The sequence below is a fragment of the Mustelus asterias genome, chromosome 11 (genome assembly GCF_964213995.1).
Source record: "Mustelus asterias chromosome 11, sMusAst1.hap1.1, whole genome shotgun sequence".
NCBI lineage: Eukaryota > Metazoa > Chordata > Chondrichthyes > Carcharhiniformes > Triakidae > Mustelus > Mustelus asterias.
Window position 1 is genome coordinate 69177633 of NC_135811.1, and position 18361 is coordinate 69195993.

Below are 18361 nucleotides of genomic sequence, written 5' to 3' on the forward strand. Positions count from 1 at the left end.
TGGCAAGTTTCAGGAACCTTGGATAGTGAGAGATATTGAGCCTAGTCAAATAGAAAAAGGAAGCATTTGTCAAGGCCATGGGGCTGGGAACACAAAGCAAGTGTGGAATACAAGGAAAGTAGAAAGAAACTTAAGCAAGGAGTCAGGAGAGCTAAAAGGGGTCACAAAAGGCCATTGGCCAGCAGGCTTAAGGAAAATCCCACGGCTTCTTATACATATATAAAGAGCAAGAGGGTAGCCAGGGAGCGGGTTGGCCCACTCAAGGACAAGGGAGGGAATCTTTGCGTGGAGCCAGGGGAAATGGGTGAGGTATTAAATGAGTACTTTGTGTCAGTATTCACCAAAGAGAAGGACTTGGTGGATGAGGAGTCTGGGAAAGGGTGTGTAGATAGTCTGGGTCATGTTGAGATCAAAAAGGTGGTGGTATTGGGGGTCTTGAAAACCATTAAGGTAGACAAGTCCCCAGGGCCTGATGGGATATACTCCAGAATACTGAGAGAGGCAAGGGAAGCCTTGAGGGAAATTTTTGAATCCTCACTGGCTATAGGGGAGGTCATGATGTGGAGATGCCGGCGTTGGACTGGGGTAAACACAGTAAGAAGTTTAACAACACCAGGTTAAAGTCCAACAGGTTTATTTGGTAGCAAAAGCCACACAAGCTTTCGGAGCTGCAAGCCCCTTCTTCAGGTGAGTGGGAATTCTGTTCACAAACAGAGCTTATAAAGACACAGACTCAATTTACATGAATAATGGTTGGAATGCGAATACTTACAACTAATCAAGTCTTTAAGAAACAAAACTAAGACTTGATTAGTTGTAAGTATTCGCATTCCAACCATTATTCATGTAAATTGAGTTTGTGTCTTTATATGCTCTGTTTGTGAACAGAATTCCCACTCACCTGAAGAAGGGGCTTGCAGCTCCGAAAGCTTGTGTGGCTTTTGCTACCAAATAAACCTGTTGGACTTTAACCTGGTGTTGTTAAACTTCTTACTGTATTGGGGAGGTCCCAGAGGATGGAAGAATAGCCAATATTGTTCCTTTGTTTAAGAAGGGTAGCAAGGATAATCCAGGTAATTACAGGCCGGTGAGCCTTACGTCAGTGGTGGGGAAATTGTTGGAGAGGATTCTTCGAGACAGGATTTACTAGCACTTGGAAATAAGTGGATGTATTAGCGAGAGGCAACATGCTTTTGTGAAAAGGAGCTCGTGTCTCACTAACTTGATCGATTTTTTCGAGGAACTGACAAAGATGATTGATGAGGGTAGGGCAGTGGATGTTGCCAACATGGGCTTCAGTAAGGCCTTTGACAAGGTCCCTCATGGCATATTGGTACAGAAGGTGACATTGCATTGGATCAGAGGTGAGCTGGCAAGATGGATACAGAACTGGCTCATCATAGAAGGCAGAGGGTAACAGTGGAAGGGCACATTTCTGAATGGAGGGCTGTGACTAGCGGTGTTCCTCAGGGATCAGTGCTGGGACCCTTGCCATTTGTTTTTTATATATATATATATATATATATATATAATGATTTGGAGGAAAATGTAACTGGCTTGATTAGTAAGTTTGCGGATGACACAAAGGTTGGTAGAATTGCAGATAACAATGAGGACTGTCAGAGGATACAGCAGGATATAGGTCAATTGTAGGCTTTGGCAGAGGGCGGCACGGTAGCACAGTGGTTAGCACTGCTGCTTCATAGCTCCAGGGTCCCGGGTTCGATTCCCGGCTCGGGTCACTGTCTGTGTGGAGTTTGCACATTCTCCTCGTGTCTGCGTGGGTTTCCTCCGGGTGCTCCGGTTTCCTCCCACAGTCCAAAGATGTGCGGGTTAGGTTGATTGGCCAGGTTAAAAATTGCCCCTTAGAGTCCTGAGATGCGTAGGTTAGTGGGATTAGCGGGTGAATATGTGGGGGTAGGGCCTGGGTGGGATTGTGGTCGGTGCAGACTCGATGGGCGGAATGGCCTCCTTCTGCACTGTAGGGTTTCTATTTCTATTTCTAGATGGCAGATGGAGTTTAATCCAGACACGAGGTAATGCATTTTGGAAGGGCTAATAAAGATAAGAAATATACTGTAAATGGCAGAACCCTAAAGAGTATTGATAGGCAGAGGGATCTGGGTGTACAGGTACACAGGTCAAGAAAAGTGGCAACGCAGGTGAAGGTAGTCAAGAAGGCATACGTCATGCTTGCCTTCATCGGCCGGGGCATTGAGTTTGAAAATTGGCAAGTCGTGTTGCAGCTTTATAGAACCTTAGTTAGGCCGTACTTGGATTTACCAGGATGTTGCCTGGTATGGAGGGCATTAGCTGAGGAGAGGTTGGAGAAACTTGGTTTGTTCTCACTGGAACGACAGAGGTTGAGGGGCGACCTGATAGAAGGCTACAAGATTATGACGAACATGGACAGTGTGGATAGTCAGAAGCTTTTTCCCAGAATGGAAGAGCCAATTACTAGGGGGCATAGATTTAAGGTTTAAAGGAGATGTACGAGGCAGGTTTTTTTTTTACAGAGGGTGGTGAGTGCCTGGAATTCGCTGTCGGGGAGGTTGTGGAAGCAGATACGATAGTGACTTTTAAAGGGCGTCTGGACAAATACATGAATACGTTGAGAATGAGGAATATGGTCCCCGGAAGGGTAGAGAGTTTTAGTTCAGTCGGGCAGCATGGTTGGTGCAGGCTTGGAGGGCCGAAGGGTCTGTTCTTGTGCTGTAATTTTCTTTGTTCTTATCACCTGTGGAATATTTTGTACAATTTATCCTCTCAGAAACCATTCACCTCTGCCCATCAGGTCAAACCTCCTCTAAAGCTCCCCGAACCAGCGAATCTCTGAGCTCACATCCAAATTTCGCTGCTTTTGCCCCTCTTGCCCTTTCATGTAAAGTTACTTCCTCAACCTTGTTCCCACTAAAATGATGGCCACCCAACTTCCTAGCCTGGCCTCCATCTTAACTTATTTTTAAATTGTTCCTCTCCTTGGGTATTGTCCCTCACCTTTTCAAATTTACAATCATCATTTGCCTCAAAAACCTACCCTTGACCCCGGTGCCCTTGTAAATGACTACCTTACTGCTGTCAACCTTCTTTGTACTCCCAAAGTTCTTGAATATACTGCTACCTCATAAATCAGGACTCACCTTTCCTAAAAACCAATCTTTCTAACCAGCTTTCTACACTGACCACACCATTGCAACTGTTAGCAAAATTCACAAATGATTTCCTAGATGTCTGTGACCAAGGTGAACTATCCCTCCTCATCCTTCTTGATCTGTCCACAGCCTTTGACATAATTAGCCACATAAGAGTATAAGAAGCAGGAGCAGAAGTAGCCCATTCGGCCTATCAAGTCTGCTCCACCATTCAATGAAATCATGATTGATCTGATATGATAATCCTCAACTTCACTTTCCCACCTTATCGACACAACCCTCGATTCCCTACCTGATTAAAATCTGTCCATTTCAACCTTGAACACATTTAACGACCCAGCCTCCACAGTAAAAAATTCCAGATTCACTACTCTCAAAGAAATTGCTTCTCACCTCTGTCTTAAATGGGTGACTCTTTACTCTGAGATTATGCCCTCTGGTCCTACACTCTTCCACAAGGAGAAACAACCTCTCAACATCTACCCTGTCAAATCGCAAGAATCCTGTATGTCTCAATAAAATCATCTCTCATTCTTCTAAACTCCTATGAGTACAGTCCCAACCTACTCAAACTCTCCTGATAAGAAAATCCCTCCAAAACCAGCATCAACATAATGAACCTTCTCTGGACTGCCTCCAATGCCAGTATATCTTTCCTTAGATAAGGGGACCAAAAATCATCATTGAACAGAATCCCTACAGCCCATCGAGGCTGCACCGACTCTCCACTGCACTGAGTGCACCTGGAATACTGTTCACAGTATTCCATGTGCGGTCAAATTAGTGTCTTGTATAGTTTTAGCAAGACTTCCCAATGTTTATATGCCATTCCCTTTGAAATAAAGGCCAACATTCCATTTGCCTTCCCTATTACCTGCTGATCTTGCGTGCTATCTTTTTGTGATTTATGCACTAGGACCCCCAGATCCCTCTGTGCTGCAGCTTTCTGCAGTCTTCCTCCACGTAAATAATATTCAGCTCCTTTATTCCTCTCCCAACACCTCTCCTCTGTCATCCAGCTTGGTGCAGCTAGCCTCAGCTGGTACCATTATCTCATGGCAACTCGACAGTCACTTCTCTTCCCAGTGTTACCTCTGCAGTTTCCCAAGCATCTACCTTTGCTAACCTATTTCTGTGGCCCCCCCAGCTACATCAACCAAAAGGACATCAGGTGGTCTGTGTACACTGACAACAGCCAATGCTCACCAACATCCAGCAGTGGATAACAATTATTTTCTTTCAATTAAGATACATAGCAGTGCTCCATTGATATTATCCATATTAATGGCCTAGTGTATAGGCACAACAGCAACATTTGCAGATGACAAAACTTGGAACTGTTGGGAATCTGAGGATGATAGAGAAGACAGACTGGTGGAATGGGTAGACATGCGATAGGTGAAATTTAATGCAGCAGCACAAGGTGATTTATTTTGGTAGCAAGAAAAATCAGAAGCAATATAAATTAAAGGGTACCATTCAAAAGGAAGTGCAGGAGCAGAGCTGGGGTAATATGTGCAAAAATCATTGAAGGTGGCACAGGCCAGTTGAGAAAAAGGTGTCAGCTAGACTTTTAAAATATAGGCATGATGGACAAAATGAAGGAAGTTATGAATCCTTATCTAACACTGATTCAGCCTCAATTCAGCACAGCATCCACTTGAGGATGTGACAGCTTCAGACAGAGCACAAGGTTTTTGAGAATGATATCAGGGATTTTAGTTACGAGGGCAGATTGGAGAAATTGGAGTTGCTCTCATTAGAGAAGACAGAAAGATGATTCGAAAGGGGTATTCAAAATTATAATGGGTCTAAACAGAGAGAATTTGCTCCATTGGCAGAATGATCAAGAACCCGAGGAGACAGATTGCAAGTGACTGACAACAGAATCAAAGGTGACAGGAGGAAAATCTTTTCTAAAAATACAGAAAGTGGTTAGGATCTGAAATGCATTGCCTGAGAGGGGATGGAGGCAGATTGAATCATGGCTTGCAGAAAGGAAATTGAATAAGTGCCTGTCGACAAATAAAATTGTAGGGCTATGGTAAAAGGACAGAGTGAGACTAAAATATTCTTGCAAGGAGCTGAATGTACCCAAGCGGCCTTTTGTACTGCAATATTCTATAATTCCATCCCTCCCCATACATGCCTTTGTTATCCCTAGACCTGACTATTCAAACACTCTCCTACAGTCAGCCAGCTTCAACCCCTCAAACTGGAGGTTCATCTAAAATTCTGCTTGCAAACATGCACCAACTTCCAATTCACCCAATGTCCATGCTCACTGAGTTACAGTGGCTTGTGCAACCCTCAGCTCCAATTTTTAAAAATCGCATCCTCATTTTCCACCCACCCATTCCTGATCTCAAACTCCTCCAGCCCCACAACTGATAACTCTGCTCTTCAATTTTGGCCTCTTAAACATTCCTTTCTTTAAAATCACTCCATTGTCAGTTGTGCAAGGCTGAAGCTCTGAAATTCCCCATCTAAACCTTTCCATATGTCTCCTTTTTCAGACGCTTTAAGACCCAACTCAGACCGAACATTGTCATCTTCCCTCATGCCATTTGGCTGACTTTGAGGATGCTCCTATGAAGTGCCTTAGTATTTTTAGTACATCAAAAGTCAATACAAGCAGCAGCTGTTGCAGGTGACTTGTATTCCATCCTTCAAGAAAAACATAGAAGCTTCCAGCTGTCCTAAGCTAAGGAAATTCGTTTTCTCATTTCAACAAATGCCAAAATATTATCCAATCATCCTCCAGCAGATTTTCTGTTCAAGGGAAAACCAGATAAAGAGCTTTGTAATCCTTTAGTTTGGTTTTATACTGTCTCACTGTGTTACTCAATCAATGTCTTGTTCCCGTCAGTTCTAAATTTACTGTTTGAAAAAGCTGCCCTGAATATATTTAATACATTCATGACCCTTATCATTCAAGTTATTCTGTTTCTCCCAGTTTTAAGTGAAATCCTGAATTGTGACCACAATGCTTCTACTCCATGCTTTTCTCACCTCCATTTATTTACATCCCACCAACACCATTCTGTGCACTCCTCCCCCATCACCACTCTCAAGCCTGTAGATCACTCCCTGAGTCTTGAATCTTCATTTTTTCTGAACTCTATTCAATGTGTTCTCACATTCTCATCACCATTACGGAAATCTTTTATGCAGCAGTATTGGTGTCTGTTGTCAATGTTGCTTCTATGCCTACTTCCTGCAGCTTAAAAATATTCATATTCACACAAGTTGTGGTAGTCTTTCTAATGATTACTACATCATATGCCTCAAGTTGAACTTGTGCTTTTAACTCATTTAGTTCTTATACTGTACGCATTTTTGCACATGACTCAATTTGCGTAACTGTGCAAATGAACTCATATTTCCTATTGGTCTTCTCACACTTTTTGCCTTGCTGTGTGGATCTTACAATCCCTCAATTATGTTAATTATTCTCCACTGCCCTACTTGGTCATTCTTCAAGGACAGTTTAGCATTCTGCATAACTGTCCCTCTGAAGGTGGGCACCTTGCAGAACACAAATGTTGCCACTGTCAGACTGAAGCAAAGGTGCATAAACATGACTGGGGCAAATAGAAAAGGGACAGGGATTGGAGGGAGATCACTGACGGAAGAACTTCATTTCCGATAATTACAGCAAACAGACTAGTGTGAGAACTAAAAGGACAGGTACTTATAAGCTAAACTTGGGGTGATATTGACAGCACGCCTAGGCTCCAAATTCAAGGTTCCTTCCTGAAGCTTCTCCTTTCACTCCAATACCTTCTTTAAAATACAGACCTTTGATCATGTTTATTCACACCATCCTGGTAAGTTAGTTTCTGCATTGATTATATGGCTTTACTTCTGAAGCATTTTGGGACAATTCAACATTAATAGGGCTACTTAAATGCAACTTGCTGATGTTCAAGAGGAGTCTATGTTCCAGACAGCACGAGTGTCAGGAGTACACACACAAGACAACATTGCATTCACATGGTATTTTTCATGTTGTTCACAAAAGTAGCTTTGATGTGTAGTCACTGTTGTAAGGCAAGAAAACAGCTCATGATATTACTGACTGTGAAAACTTGCTTTCAGTGATGCTCGAGAGAGAGAAAAACATTGACCAGGACACTAGAGTAATTTCCTGTTTTTCAAATGGCATTACAGGATGTATCCGAGATAGCAGATGGGATCTCAGTTGAGCATCTCAGCTGAAGGATGGCAGCTCTTCACAAGTGCAGCACTCAACTGCCTGCCAATTACGTGCTTATGTCTCAGAAGCTGAACTTGAAACCACAATCTTATGATTCAGAACCAAGAGTGTAACCACTAAGGTACAGTTCACACAAAATGATACCTTTACTCTGGAATCTATGATCTCATAAATGGCTAAGAAATGGCTACTAAGTCCACCACTCGACGGTACTACATGACCTTGCCAATGGACTCCAAAGAAACTCACCTCAACTAACTGCTCAGCTTTGGATTTGGGATTAACCTTTTTCATCACCAGCTGAGATCAAGTCTGCAATCTTACGGTCACATCTGCATGCTTCTTTCACTAACAACCATTGGAGAGCTCATACGATACAATAAAATCATCAACAATTTTGCATAAACTCAGGATATTTCACCCACTTTACCCAGTGAGCCAATTCATAAAGAAGCTTCTGTCACGTTGCAATACATTTTAGGATCAAACATGAGAAGAGCAACAATTGAATATTGAACTGTGTCATTCCCTCCTTCATTAAAGCACATTCAGAGAAATATCAAGGCTTTGAAACAGCAAAACCTGGAATATAATGCTCAGTAAAGTACAAGATGCAGCAGCATGGAGGAAACTAGGATTAAACCAGACTCACTATTGTGTCCTGTGGTGTTTCCATTAATACAGTGTCCGGTTGTCTATGTTGCACGCTGTGATTCAAAACCAATGGCATACATAAACTTGGTTGATAGCTACTAAAATTCTGAAGAGATGTTAATTTAAATGTTTGATCGGGATCTGGTTTTTCACCTGAAAGGGAGAGACGGAGAAAGTATTCAGCTTCTACCTCAGAGTTTTTTGCAATTTTTTAAAAATGTTGTAAAACATTTCGACAGCATACCTATTTCACATAAGGATTCAAAAGGGGACCAAAGAAAGGGATTTAGACTAAGGCTCTTTTGGTAACACTCTGATCCTTTGGCCATTCGATCCGTTTTACTGTTAAAAAAAAGACAATTATTAGATCACAACATGGCAATTAAATCAGAGCACAAAACGCAACCCAAGAGATCCAAAGCAGAAATCTAATCTGAATGTTACTGTCGGGCGCCATCATGGAATGGTCACATCCCAAGAATTCAGCCTCATTTACAACTTTAAACATGAGGAGAAATGATAGCCAAAAACCACACTTTAAATCCAAATTTCTTGCCCAAATGAGCAGCAAGAGACAATAGGGAGTGTTCGAATGTGACTTGTCCGGCATAGCCAGAACAATCCAGAGAGGAAGCAAGGGAGGAGTCCGGGCAGATTTGTTACACCCACACCAACAGGTAATGAGACTAACTGTAACACTCCGGAGCAATAGAAGCAGAAGAATCAACTAGCTTACTGCAATCAAGGATTGAACATGACACCAGCTGGTTGACAATTGTTCGGATTTTCAATCAGTCAACATAAGCCCATAGAAAGAGCATTGAGGTCAAACCCATTTATTACCAATGTTTGGATGGTGCACTGGGCCTCTCCAGACTATTTACAGTTACCCATTTATTTCAATTCATATCAACGCTTCCTAACATGTGAAATTTCACTCCAGTGATGATCTGGCCTTCAGCATGTATGCAGTCCCTGGCTTACTTGATAAACATGATGTGGAGATGCCGGCGTTGGACTGGGGTAAACACAGTAACGAGTCTAACAACACCAGGTTAAAGTCCAACAGGTTTATTTGGTAGCAAACGCCATTAGCTTTCGGAGCACTGCTCCTTCATCAGGTGAGTGGGAGATCTGCTAACAAACAGCAAACAGGGCATATAAAGACACAAACTCAATTTACAGAATAATGAATAATGATTGGATTGCAAGTCTTGTCAGCTGATCAAGTTTTGAAGGTACAGACAATGTGAGTGGAGAGAGCATTAAGCACAGGTTAAAGAGATGTGTATTGTCTCCAGACAGGACAGCCAGTGAGACTCTGCAAGTCCAGGCAAGCTGTGGAGGTTACAGATAGTGTGACATGAACCCAAGATCCCGGTTGAGGCTGTCCTCATGTGCGCGGAACCTGGCTATCAGTCTCTGCTCAGCGACTCTGCGCTGTCGTGTGTCATGAAGGCCGCCTTGGAGAACGCTTACCCAAAGATCAGAGGCCGAATGCCCATTACCGCTGAAGTGTTCCCCAACAGGAAGAGAACAGTCTTGCCTGGTGATTGTCGAGCGGTGTTCATTCATCCGTTGTCGTAGCGTCTGCATGGTTTCCCCAATGTACTATGCCTCGGGACATCCTTTCCTGCAGCGTATCAGGTAGACAACGTTGGCCGAGTTGTAAGAGTATGTACCGGGTACCTGGTGGATGGTGTTCTCACGTGAGTTGATGGCATCCGTGTCGATGATCCGGCACGTCTTGCAGAGGTTGCTGTGGCAGAGTTGTGTGGTGTCGTGGTCACTGTTCTCCTGAAGGCTGGGTAGTTTGCTACGGACAATGGTCTGTTTGAGGTTGTGCGGTTGTTTGAAGGCAAGAAGTGGGGGTGTGGGGATGGCCTTGGCGAGATGTTCGTCTTCATCATGACATGTTGAAGGCTCCGGAGGAGATGCTGTAGCTTCTCCACTCCAGGGAAGTACTGGACGACGAAGGGTACTCTGCCCACTGCATCCCGTGTTTGTCTTCTGAGGAGGTCGGTGCGGTTTTTCGCTGTGGCACGTCGGAACTGTCGATCGATGAGTCGAGCGCCATATCCTGTTCTTATGAGGGCATCTTTCAGCGTCTGGAGATGTCTGTTGCGATCCTCCTCATCTGAGCAGATCCTGTGTATACGGAGGGCTTGTCCGTAGGGGATGGCTTCTTTAACATGTTTAGGGTGGAAGCTGGAGAAGCGGAGCATCGTGAGGTTATCCGTGGGCTTGCGGTACAGTGAGGTGCTGAGGTGACCGTCCTTAATGGAGATGCATCTGTCCAAGAATGCAAACGATTCCGGAGAGTAGTCCACGGTGAGTCTGATGGTGGGATGGAACTTGTTGATGTCACCATATAGTTGTTTCAGTGATTGCTCACCATGAGTCCAAAGGAAGAAAATGTCAGCGATGTATCTAGTGTATAGCATCGGTTGAAGGTCCTGTGCGGTGAAGAAGTCTTGTTCGAACCTGTGCATGAAGATGTTGGCATATTAAGGTGCGAAATTGGTCCCCATGGCTGTTCCGTGTGTCTGGATGAAGAACTGGTTGTTGAAGGTGAAGACATTGTGGTCCAGGATGAAGCGGATGAGTTGTAAAACTGCATCTGGAAACTGGCAGTTGTCGGCGTTGAATACTGAGGCAGTTGCAGCAATGCCATCATCGTGGAGGATGCTGGTGTAGAGTGCTAAGACATCCATTGTGACGAGGAGTGCTCCTGGTTCAATCACTGGTCCTCAACCGGGATCTTGGATTCATGTCACACTATCTGTAACCCCCACAACGTGCCTGGACTTGCAAAATCTCACTGGTTGTCCAGTCTGGAGACAATACACATCTCTTTAACCTGTGCTTAATGCTCCTCCACTCACATTGTCTGTACCTTTAAAACTTGATTAGCTGTAAAGACTCACATTCCAATCATTATTCATTATTCTGTAAATTGAGTTTGTGTCTTTATATGCCATTTGCTGTTTGTTAGCAGATCTCCCACTCACCTGACGAAGGAGCAGCGCTCCAAAAGCTAGTGGCGTTTGCTACCAAATAAACCTGTTGGACTTTAACCTGGTGTTGTCAGACTCCTTACTGTGTTTACTTGATAAAAGCAAATTACTACGAATGCTGGAATCTCAAACCAAAAGAGGAAATGCTGGAAAATCTCAGCAGGTCTGGCAGCATCTGTAAGGAGAAAAAAGAGCTGATGCTTCGAGTTCAGATGACCTTTTGTCAAAGCTGCCAAAGTGTTTTGACAAAGGGTCATCTGGACTCAAAACGTCAGCTCTTTTCTCTCCTTACAGATGCTGCCAGACCTGCTGAGATTTTCCAGCATTTTCTCTTTTAGTCCCTGGCTTACTTGGATTCCATTCATACCTCATGTGAACCAAGGAATTAACATTCCACAATAAAGATTTGCTCTGCTCTCTTGACAGTTTTGATCTTTACTGTTTTGTTGCAACACTTCAATTCTAATACCCACATTTGAACAAATTTACTTGCATCTCTAACCACATTTCTGTTAACTATAGATCACTAATTTAAAATGTGTAAAAGGCTATCCAACAGAAGAGACGACACAAAAACAGAACTATTGCGATTTAAGCTACATGTAAAAATGGCAGAAAATTTGTTAACAAGAACATAAATGATCCAATTCCTTCAAGTAGTATGGTTCAACTTCGGGGCATTTTGGAGCCTCAATAGACTCTTCTTTCAAAGAGTCACTTATCGCAGAATTAAACAGTGCAGAAGAAGCCCGGGTTCAATTCCCAGCTCAGGTCACTGGCTGAGTGGAGTTTGCATGTTCTCCGTGTCTGTGTAGGTTTCCTCCGGGTGCTCCGGTTTCCTCCCACAGTCCGAAAGACCAGCCGATTTGGTGCATTGGCCATGCTAAGTTGTCCCTCAGTGTACCCGAGTGACGAGTGCTGGAGTGTGGCAACTAAGGGATTGAACCACATCATTTCCACTCATCCAAATTTACAGAGGAATCTATCTGAAACCATCTGTCTACTATTTAATTCCTCTCTGGCCAGTGAGGAAGTGCCAGAGGACTTCACAGTAACTTCATTGCAGTGCTAACGTAGGCCAACTTGTGACTAAATAAACTTAAATGAACTTAAACTTAATTGAGGGTGAGGGGCAGGAGATTCAGAGGGGATTTGATTTAAAAAATCACTCAGAGGGTAGTGAGAATCTGGAAAGAATTGCCTGGCAAGGTAGTGGAGGCCGGAAACCTTACAAACTTTAGAGAGTATTTGGATAAGCATTTGAAATATCATAACATTCAAGGATATAGGAGCAGTGCTGGAAAATGGGATGAGCTTGCCTTTCATGGTAATTATTGCCGGTGAAGATGCAATGGGCCCTTTTCTGCGCTGTATAACTCTGACTTTGAGGCAAAAGCAGAGTGCAAGACAATAGGCTATTATTTTGTAAAATAAAATGTCTGTTTTATTCCATACTGGCTGATTTGTTGAGGAATGCCGTTAAACACCGATTTCCAGAGTCGAAACCATTATCTTCCTGAGCTAATACACATTGTCGTACATAAGAATATAACAAAAAGAAGTAGAAGTAGGTCATGCAGCTCCTGAGCCTGCTCCACAGATACCAACTGGGCTTTGAGGCCAATTCAAGTCGCTGGCCCGATCCACCATACCATTTAACCCCTCAGGCCCGTTCTACCTTTCAACAATTTGCAACCCAACTATGCCCCATATTATCTGATACCCATGACGGACAAAATTAACAAGCAGCAAGTAATAGAGTTAAATGGGATCAATTTCAAACTGATCCAGCAAATTGAGACTGGGCAACCATGAGCTGCTGTGGGCCATCAGCAGCAGCATAATTGTACTTTACCATAATCTGTAACCTCATGGGCCAGCATATCCTCCACCCTACCATTAGCACCAAGTCTGGGGATCAACCTTTGGTCAATGAGGAATGCAGGAGGACATGCCAGGAGCAGCACCATGTGGACCTAAAAATGTCAACCTAATGAAGCTACAACGCAGCATGCCAAACAACATGGGGAGCAAGTAATAGACATAGCGAAGCAATTCCATAGACCAGTCAGCTTGACCTCTGTGGTGGGAAAGTTGCTGGAGTTAATCATTAAGGAGGTGACTGAGCATCTGGAAAAGCAATTTTCAATTTCACCAGTGTCAGCAAGGTTTTGTGAAGGGCAAGTCTTGTTTGACAAACCTGCTAGAGTTCTTTGAGACTGTAACCAGCAAGATAGATAACGGGGATCCTGTGCATGTGATCCATCTGGACTTCAAGAAGACATAGGAGACTGATCCAGAAGGTTAGATTCCAAGCGGCATGGTAGCAGAGTGGTTAGGGCGGCATGGTAGCACAGTGGTTAGCACTGCTGCTTCACAGCACCAGGGTTCAGTTCTCAGACCACAACTATTTACAATCTATATCAATGATCTACAAGCAGGGACAGAGTATAACATAGCAAAATTTGCTGACAACACGAAAATAGGTGGGAAAACAGGCTGTGATGAATAGATAAAAAGTTTACAAATGGATATTGACAGGCTACGAGAATCTGGCAGATGAAGTTTAATGTGGATAAATGCAAGGCTATCCATTTTGGCCAGAAAAATAAAAGGACAAGTTATTTAAATTGCAAACAGATTCATAAGGCTTCTGTACAGAGGGATCTGGGTGTCCTTGTGCATGAGTCTCAGAAAGTGGGTATGCAGGTGGGGAATGTTATAAGGAAAGCAAATGGAATCTTGACATTTATTGCAAAGTGTCCAGAGTATAAAAGTAGAGAAGCGTTGTTACAATTGTGTAAGGTACTGGCGAGACCACACTTGGAGTATTGTGTTCAGTTTTGGTCACCTTCTTTGAGGAAGGATGTGATGGCAGTGAAGGCAGTTTAGAGGAGGTTCACCCATTTGAATCCAGGTTTGAAGGGGCTGTCGTATGAGGAGTGGTTGAGTAGCTTGGGCTTGTACTTGCTGGAGCACAGAAGAATGAGGGGGATTTGATTGAAGTACATAAAATACTCAATGAGATTGGTAAAGTAAATGTTAACCAACTTTTGAGGGGGGGGGGTCAAGACCTAGATAAGGAGAAGCCACTTCTCACAGAGGGTTGTGAATCTGTGGAACTCACTGCCCCAGAGTGCAGTGGATGCAGAATCAATGGATTCAAGAAAGAGATAGATAAATATTTGATCAAAAGCAGGATAAAGGGCTATGGGGAAAAGGCAGGGAAGTGGAGTTAAGAAGAGATGGAGACCAGGTATGATCATATGGAATGGCAGAGCGGGCTCGAAGGGCTGAATTGCCTACTCTCACTCCTAATTCCTATGTTGCTAATTTCACAACCAATGGATCAGATCTAAACGCTGCAATCCTGCCACAGCCAGGATTGTGAATGGTGGTGGATAATTAAACAACTCAGTGGAAGAGAAGGCTCCACAAATATCCCCATCCTCAATGAGGGGAAGCCCAGCACATCAGAGCAATAGAAAAAGCTGAAGCATTTGCAACAGTTTTAAGCCAAAAGCACCCACTGGATGATCCATCTCAGCTTCCTCCTCCAGAGGTCCCCGGCATTACAGATGCCACACATGAGCCAATCTGATTCACTCCATGTGTTATCAAGAAACGGCTGAAGGCATTGGATACTACAAAGGCTATAGACCCCGAGAATATTCTGGCAATAGTACAGAAGATTTGTGCTCCCAAATTTACTGCGCTCCTAGCCAAGCTGGTCCAGTACAGTTACAACACTGGCATCTACCTGGCAATGTGGAAAATTGCCTGGGTACGTCCTGTACACAAAAATCAAGACAGATCCAACAAGGTCAATTACCACTCCATCAGGCTAGTCTGGATTATCATGTAAAGTGATGGGAGGGATCATCAACAATGCCAACAAGTGGCACTTAGTCACCAATAATCTGCTCACTGCCACTCCGTTTGGGTTCCACCAGGGCTACTCAACTCCTGGTATCATTACAGCTTTGTTTCTGTAGTGTAGTGGTTACCATGTTGGCTTCAAATGCAGAAGGTTCCCTGCTCGAAACCAGACAGAAACATTAAAAAGTGCTTCGCATTTAACGGGTGGCACAGTGGTTAGCACTGCTGCCTCACAGTGCCAGGGACCCAGGTTCAATTCCAGTCTCGGGTCAGTGTGTGTGGAGTTTGCACGTTCTCCGTGTCTGCGTCGGTTTCCTCCAGGTGCTCCGGTTTCCTCCCCCAGCCCAAAGATTAGGTGAGGTGGATTGGCCATGCTAAATTGCCCCTTAGTGTCAGGGGGATTAGCAGAGTAAATATGTGGGATTATGGGGATAGGGCCTGGGTGGGATTGCTGTTGGTGTAGACTCAGTGGGTCGAATGGCTCTTCTGCAGTGCAGGGATTCTATGATTCTACGGATATGATCAGAACTCCAGAGGTGAAATGAGCGTGACTGCCCTTGATATCAAGGCGGCAATTGACCGAGTGTGGCATTAAAGAGCCTGAGCAAAACTGGAGCCAATTAGAACCCTCCACTGGTTGGAGTCATACCGTGACAACAAAGGCAGGTCAGAGGCTAGGAATCCTGTGGTAACTCATCTCCTGACTCGCCAATGTCTGTCCACCACATACAAGGCACAAGTCAGGAGTTTGATTGAATACTCTTCACTTGCTTGGAAAAGTGCAGCTCCAACAACACAAGAAGCTTGAGACCATCCAGAACCAAGCAGCCCACTTGATTGGCACCCCTTTCCACCATATTCAACATCCATTTTCTCCACAACTGGCGCACAGTGGCAGCAGTGTGCACCATCTACAAAATGCACTGCAGCAACTCACCAGTGTTCCTCGGACAGCATCTTCCAAATCCACGACTACTACCATCGAAAAGGAAAAGGGCAGCAGATACATGGGAACACCACCAGCTGCAAGTTCCCCTCCAGTCACTCACCATCCTGACTTGGAAATATATCAGTGTTTCTTCACCGTCACTGGGTCGAAATCCTGGAACTCCCACCCTTACAGCTGTGTGTGCCTACGCCACATGGACTGTTGCGATTCAAGAGCACAGCTCAGTAGCACTTCTCTAAGGCAATTAGGGATGGGCAATAAATGCTGGCCTGGCTATCAACACCCATTTCCCAAGAATGAATTTTTTTAAATGCCAACTTCAATAGAGTAATTGATCTGGAAAGATAACTGGAATCAAAGCTTGGCTGACAAAAGCTGTAACTGAACAATGGGCTGCCATCAGAGAAGAGATAGCTCAGACACAGTCAATGTTTCAGTAAAACGCAGGACAAACAAATCCAGAACTTGCTGGATGATAAAACAGGCAGGGATTAAGAGGAGAAAAGGTGTGCTTCTGACAAATGTCAGGTGGATAATACACCCAAGAACCAGGCTGAATATAGAAAGGCTGGAGGGGAACTGAGAAAATTCAAGAAAGAAAAGCAAAGAGTGAGTATGAATAGAGACTGGTACCAAACATAAAATGGAATCCAAAAGTCCAAGGGTGATAAAAGGAGGAGTGGGGCCAATTAGGGTCCAAAAACAGGATTTAGGCATGGAGGCAGGAAAAATAGCTGAAGTATTAACTGAAAATGTTGCATCCCTCTTTACCAAGTATCATGCTGCCCAGGTCCTGGTGAAACATGAGTAATTGGGGCATTGGATAGGCTGTTTGTATTTAAAAGCTAATAAGACACCAGGGCCAGATAAGATGCATTCAAGGATACAGAGGAAAACAGAGACTGGAAGAGCACAGTCCACAATTTTGCAGTCTTCCTTAAGATTCATCAGTGGAGCAAGAGGGCTGAGGAATTGCAAGTACTACATACACCCTTGTTCAAAAAAGGGTCTAAAGATAGGCAGAGCTAGTGAAACTTCTAGAATGGACATCAGGGACAAAATTAACAAGTCACTTGAGCAGTCTGGGTTAATTAAGGAAAGCGAGCATAGATTTATTAAGGACTAATCATGTTTAACAAACATGGTGTGTTTTGATGAGATAACAGATGGCTGAAGATGGTAATGCTGTTGATTTTCACCTGATAAGAGTGCCATATAACGAGTTGCGAACCAAGTTAGAGCTCCTGGAATAAAAGGGACAGCAGAAACATGGATAAGCAATTGGCAGAATGACAGAACACAAAGTAGCAGTTAATGGATGTTTTGTCAAACTGGAGGAAGGTTTGTACTGGAATTCTACAGGGTTCAGGGTTAGGACCCTTGCACTGCCTGATATATATCCATTATATAGAACATGGTGTACAGGGCATAATTTCACAATGTGCAGATGAAACGAACTGTGAAGTGGATAGTGCAGACCTGTAATGTTGGTGGAACATGTGGACAAGTGACAGATGAAACTTAAGGCAGAGAGCACGGCACCAGGTCACAGCGAGATATCAGGCAGGGCGTGCGGGACCAGCTTCTTGTAGCCTGTCTGTGCATTCAGAATCGAGATGTGATATCACAGGGAAGCAGGTGTTAGGCTGCTGAGTATTTTCTACTTAACCTAATTGAAATTCCTGAATTAAGATAAGTAGAACATTAATTGAAATAAGAATAGTCGTTTGGTAACATAGTACCTAGTGGTGCTGAAAGAAAACAGACACGTCAAAGTGTTTCTTCTTGCAATCGAATACTTTGCAAGGACACTGATAAGCGGAAAGCAACAACTTATACTGCATGAGAAGAAAGTGCTGACGAGTTGGCAAGTAGACTCTGGTCGAGTGATGTATATTTGCACTGCAGCACGATATCATAGTGATCGAGACCTGCCACCATTGCATGAATCAGTATTCACTGAACTTATGAACTCAGTAACACGCACAGTTGAGTTCAGTTTTAACAGTGTATGCCCAAATCAATTGTGTAGACATGGGATCCCCTCAACCCAGCTTCACAAATATCTTTGTTGGGTTCCATGAGAAATGTGTTTTTGATAGAATGACACCTAACCTCCTACCCCTTGCATATTTCCGATATTTGGATGGTCCTGTTACTATGTATTGAATTCCACCGGGAGACGGCGTATGCAAGCCTACCTTCACTGGTCAATGTTCATGTTGGGATTCTTACAGTTCCACATGCAGATCAGTTTTATTGGCACCCTTGCAAAAAGGGCTCTGAGCATTTGCTCGTTATGCAAGTTTGATGCTGAAATAGGGCGCATTAGAAGCACCCTGCGAGATGATGGCTACCCCGATCAGATCATTTTGCACTGTATATCATGAAAAATCATGGACAGACCAAAGGCCATCATTTTCAGCCCTGAAATGTGTCCAGCCCATCTCAGACTATCCTAGGAGGGCAAGATATCTCAAAAATTTAAGCA

The 18361-nt window shown here is 43.8% G+C and overlaps 1 protein-coding gene across 3 annotated transcripts in view; it reads right to left on the minus strand.

Annotated features, from left to right (window-relative positions):
- cdc27 (cell division cycle 27) overlaps window positions 1-18361 on the minus strand; it is a 136407-nt gene that overhangs the window by 57533 nt on the left and 60513 nt on the right. For all 3 annotated transcript variants that reach the window (XM_078223705.1, XM_078223706.1, XM_078223704.1), the window contains 2 exons: window positions 8270-8367; window positions 8024-8178 (listed from right to left, as the gene is read on the minus strand). In XM_078223705.1, coding sequence (XP_078079831.1) covers window positions 8024-8178; window positions 8270-8367 — 253 coding nt within the window. The remainder of the gene's footprint in view (window positions 1-8023; window positions 8179-8269; window positions 8368-18361) is intronic.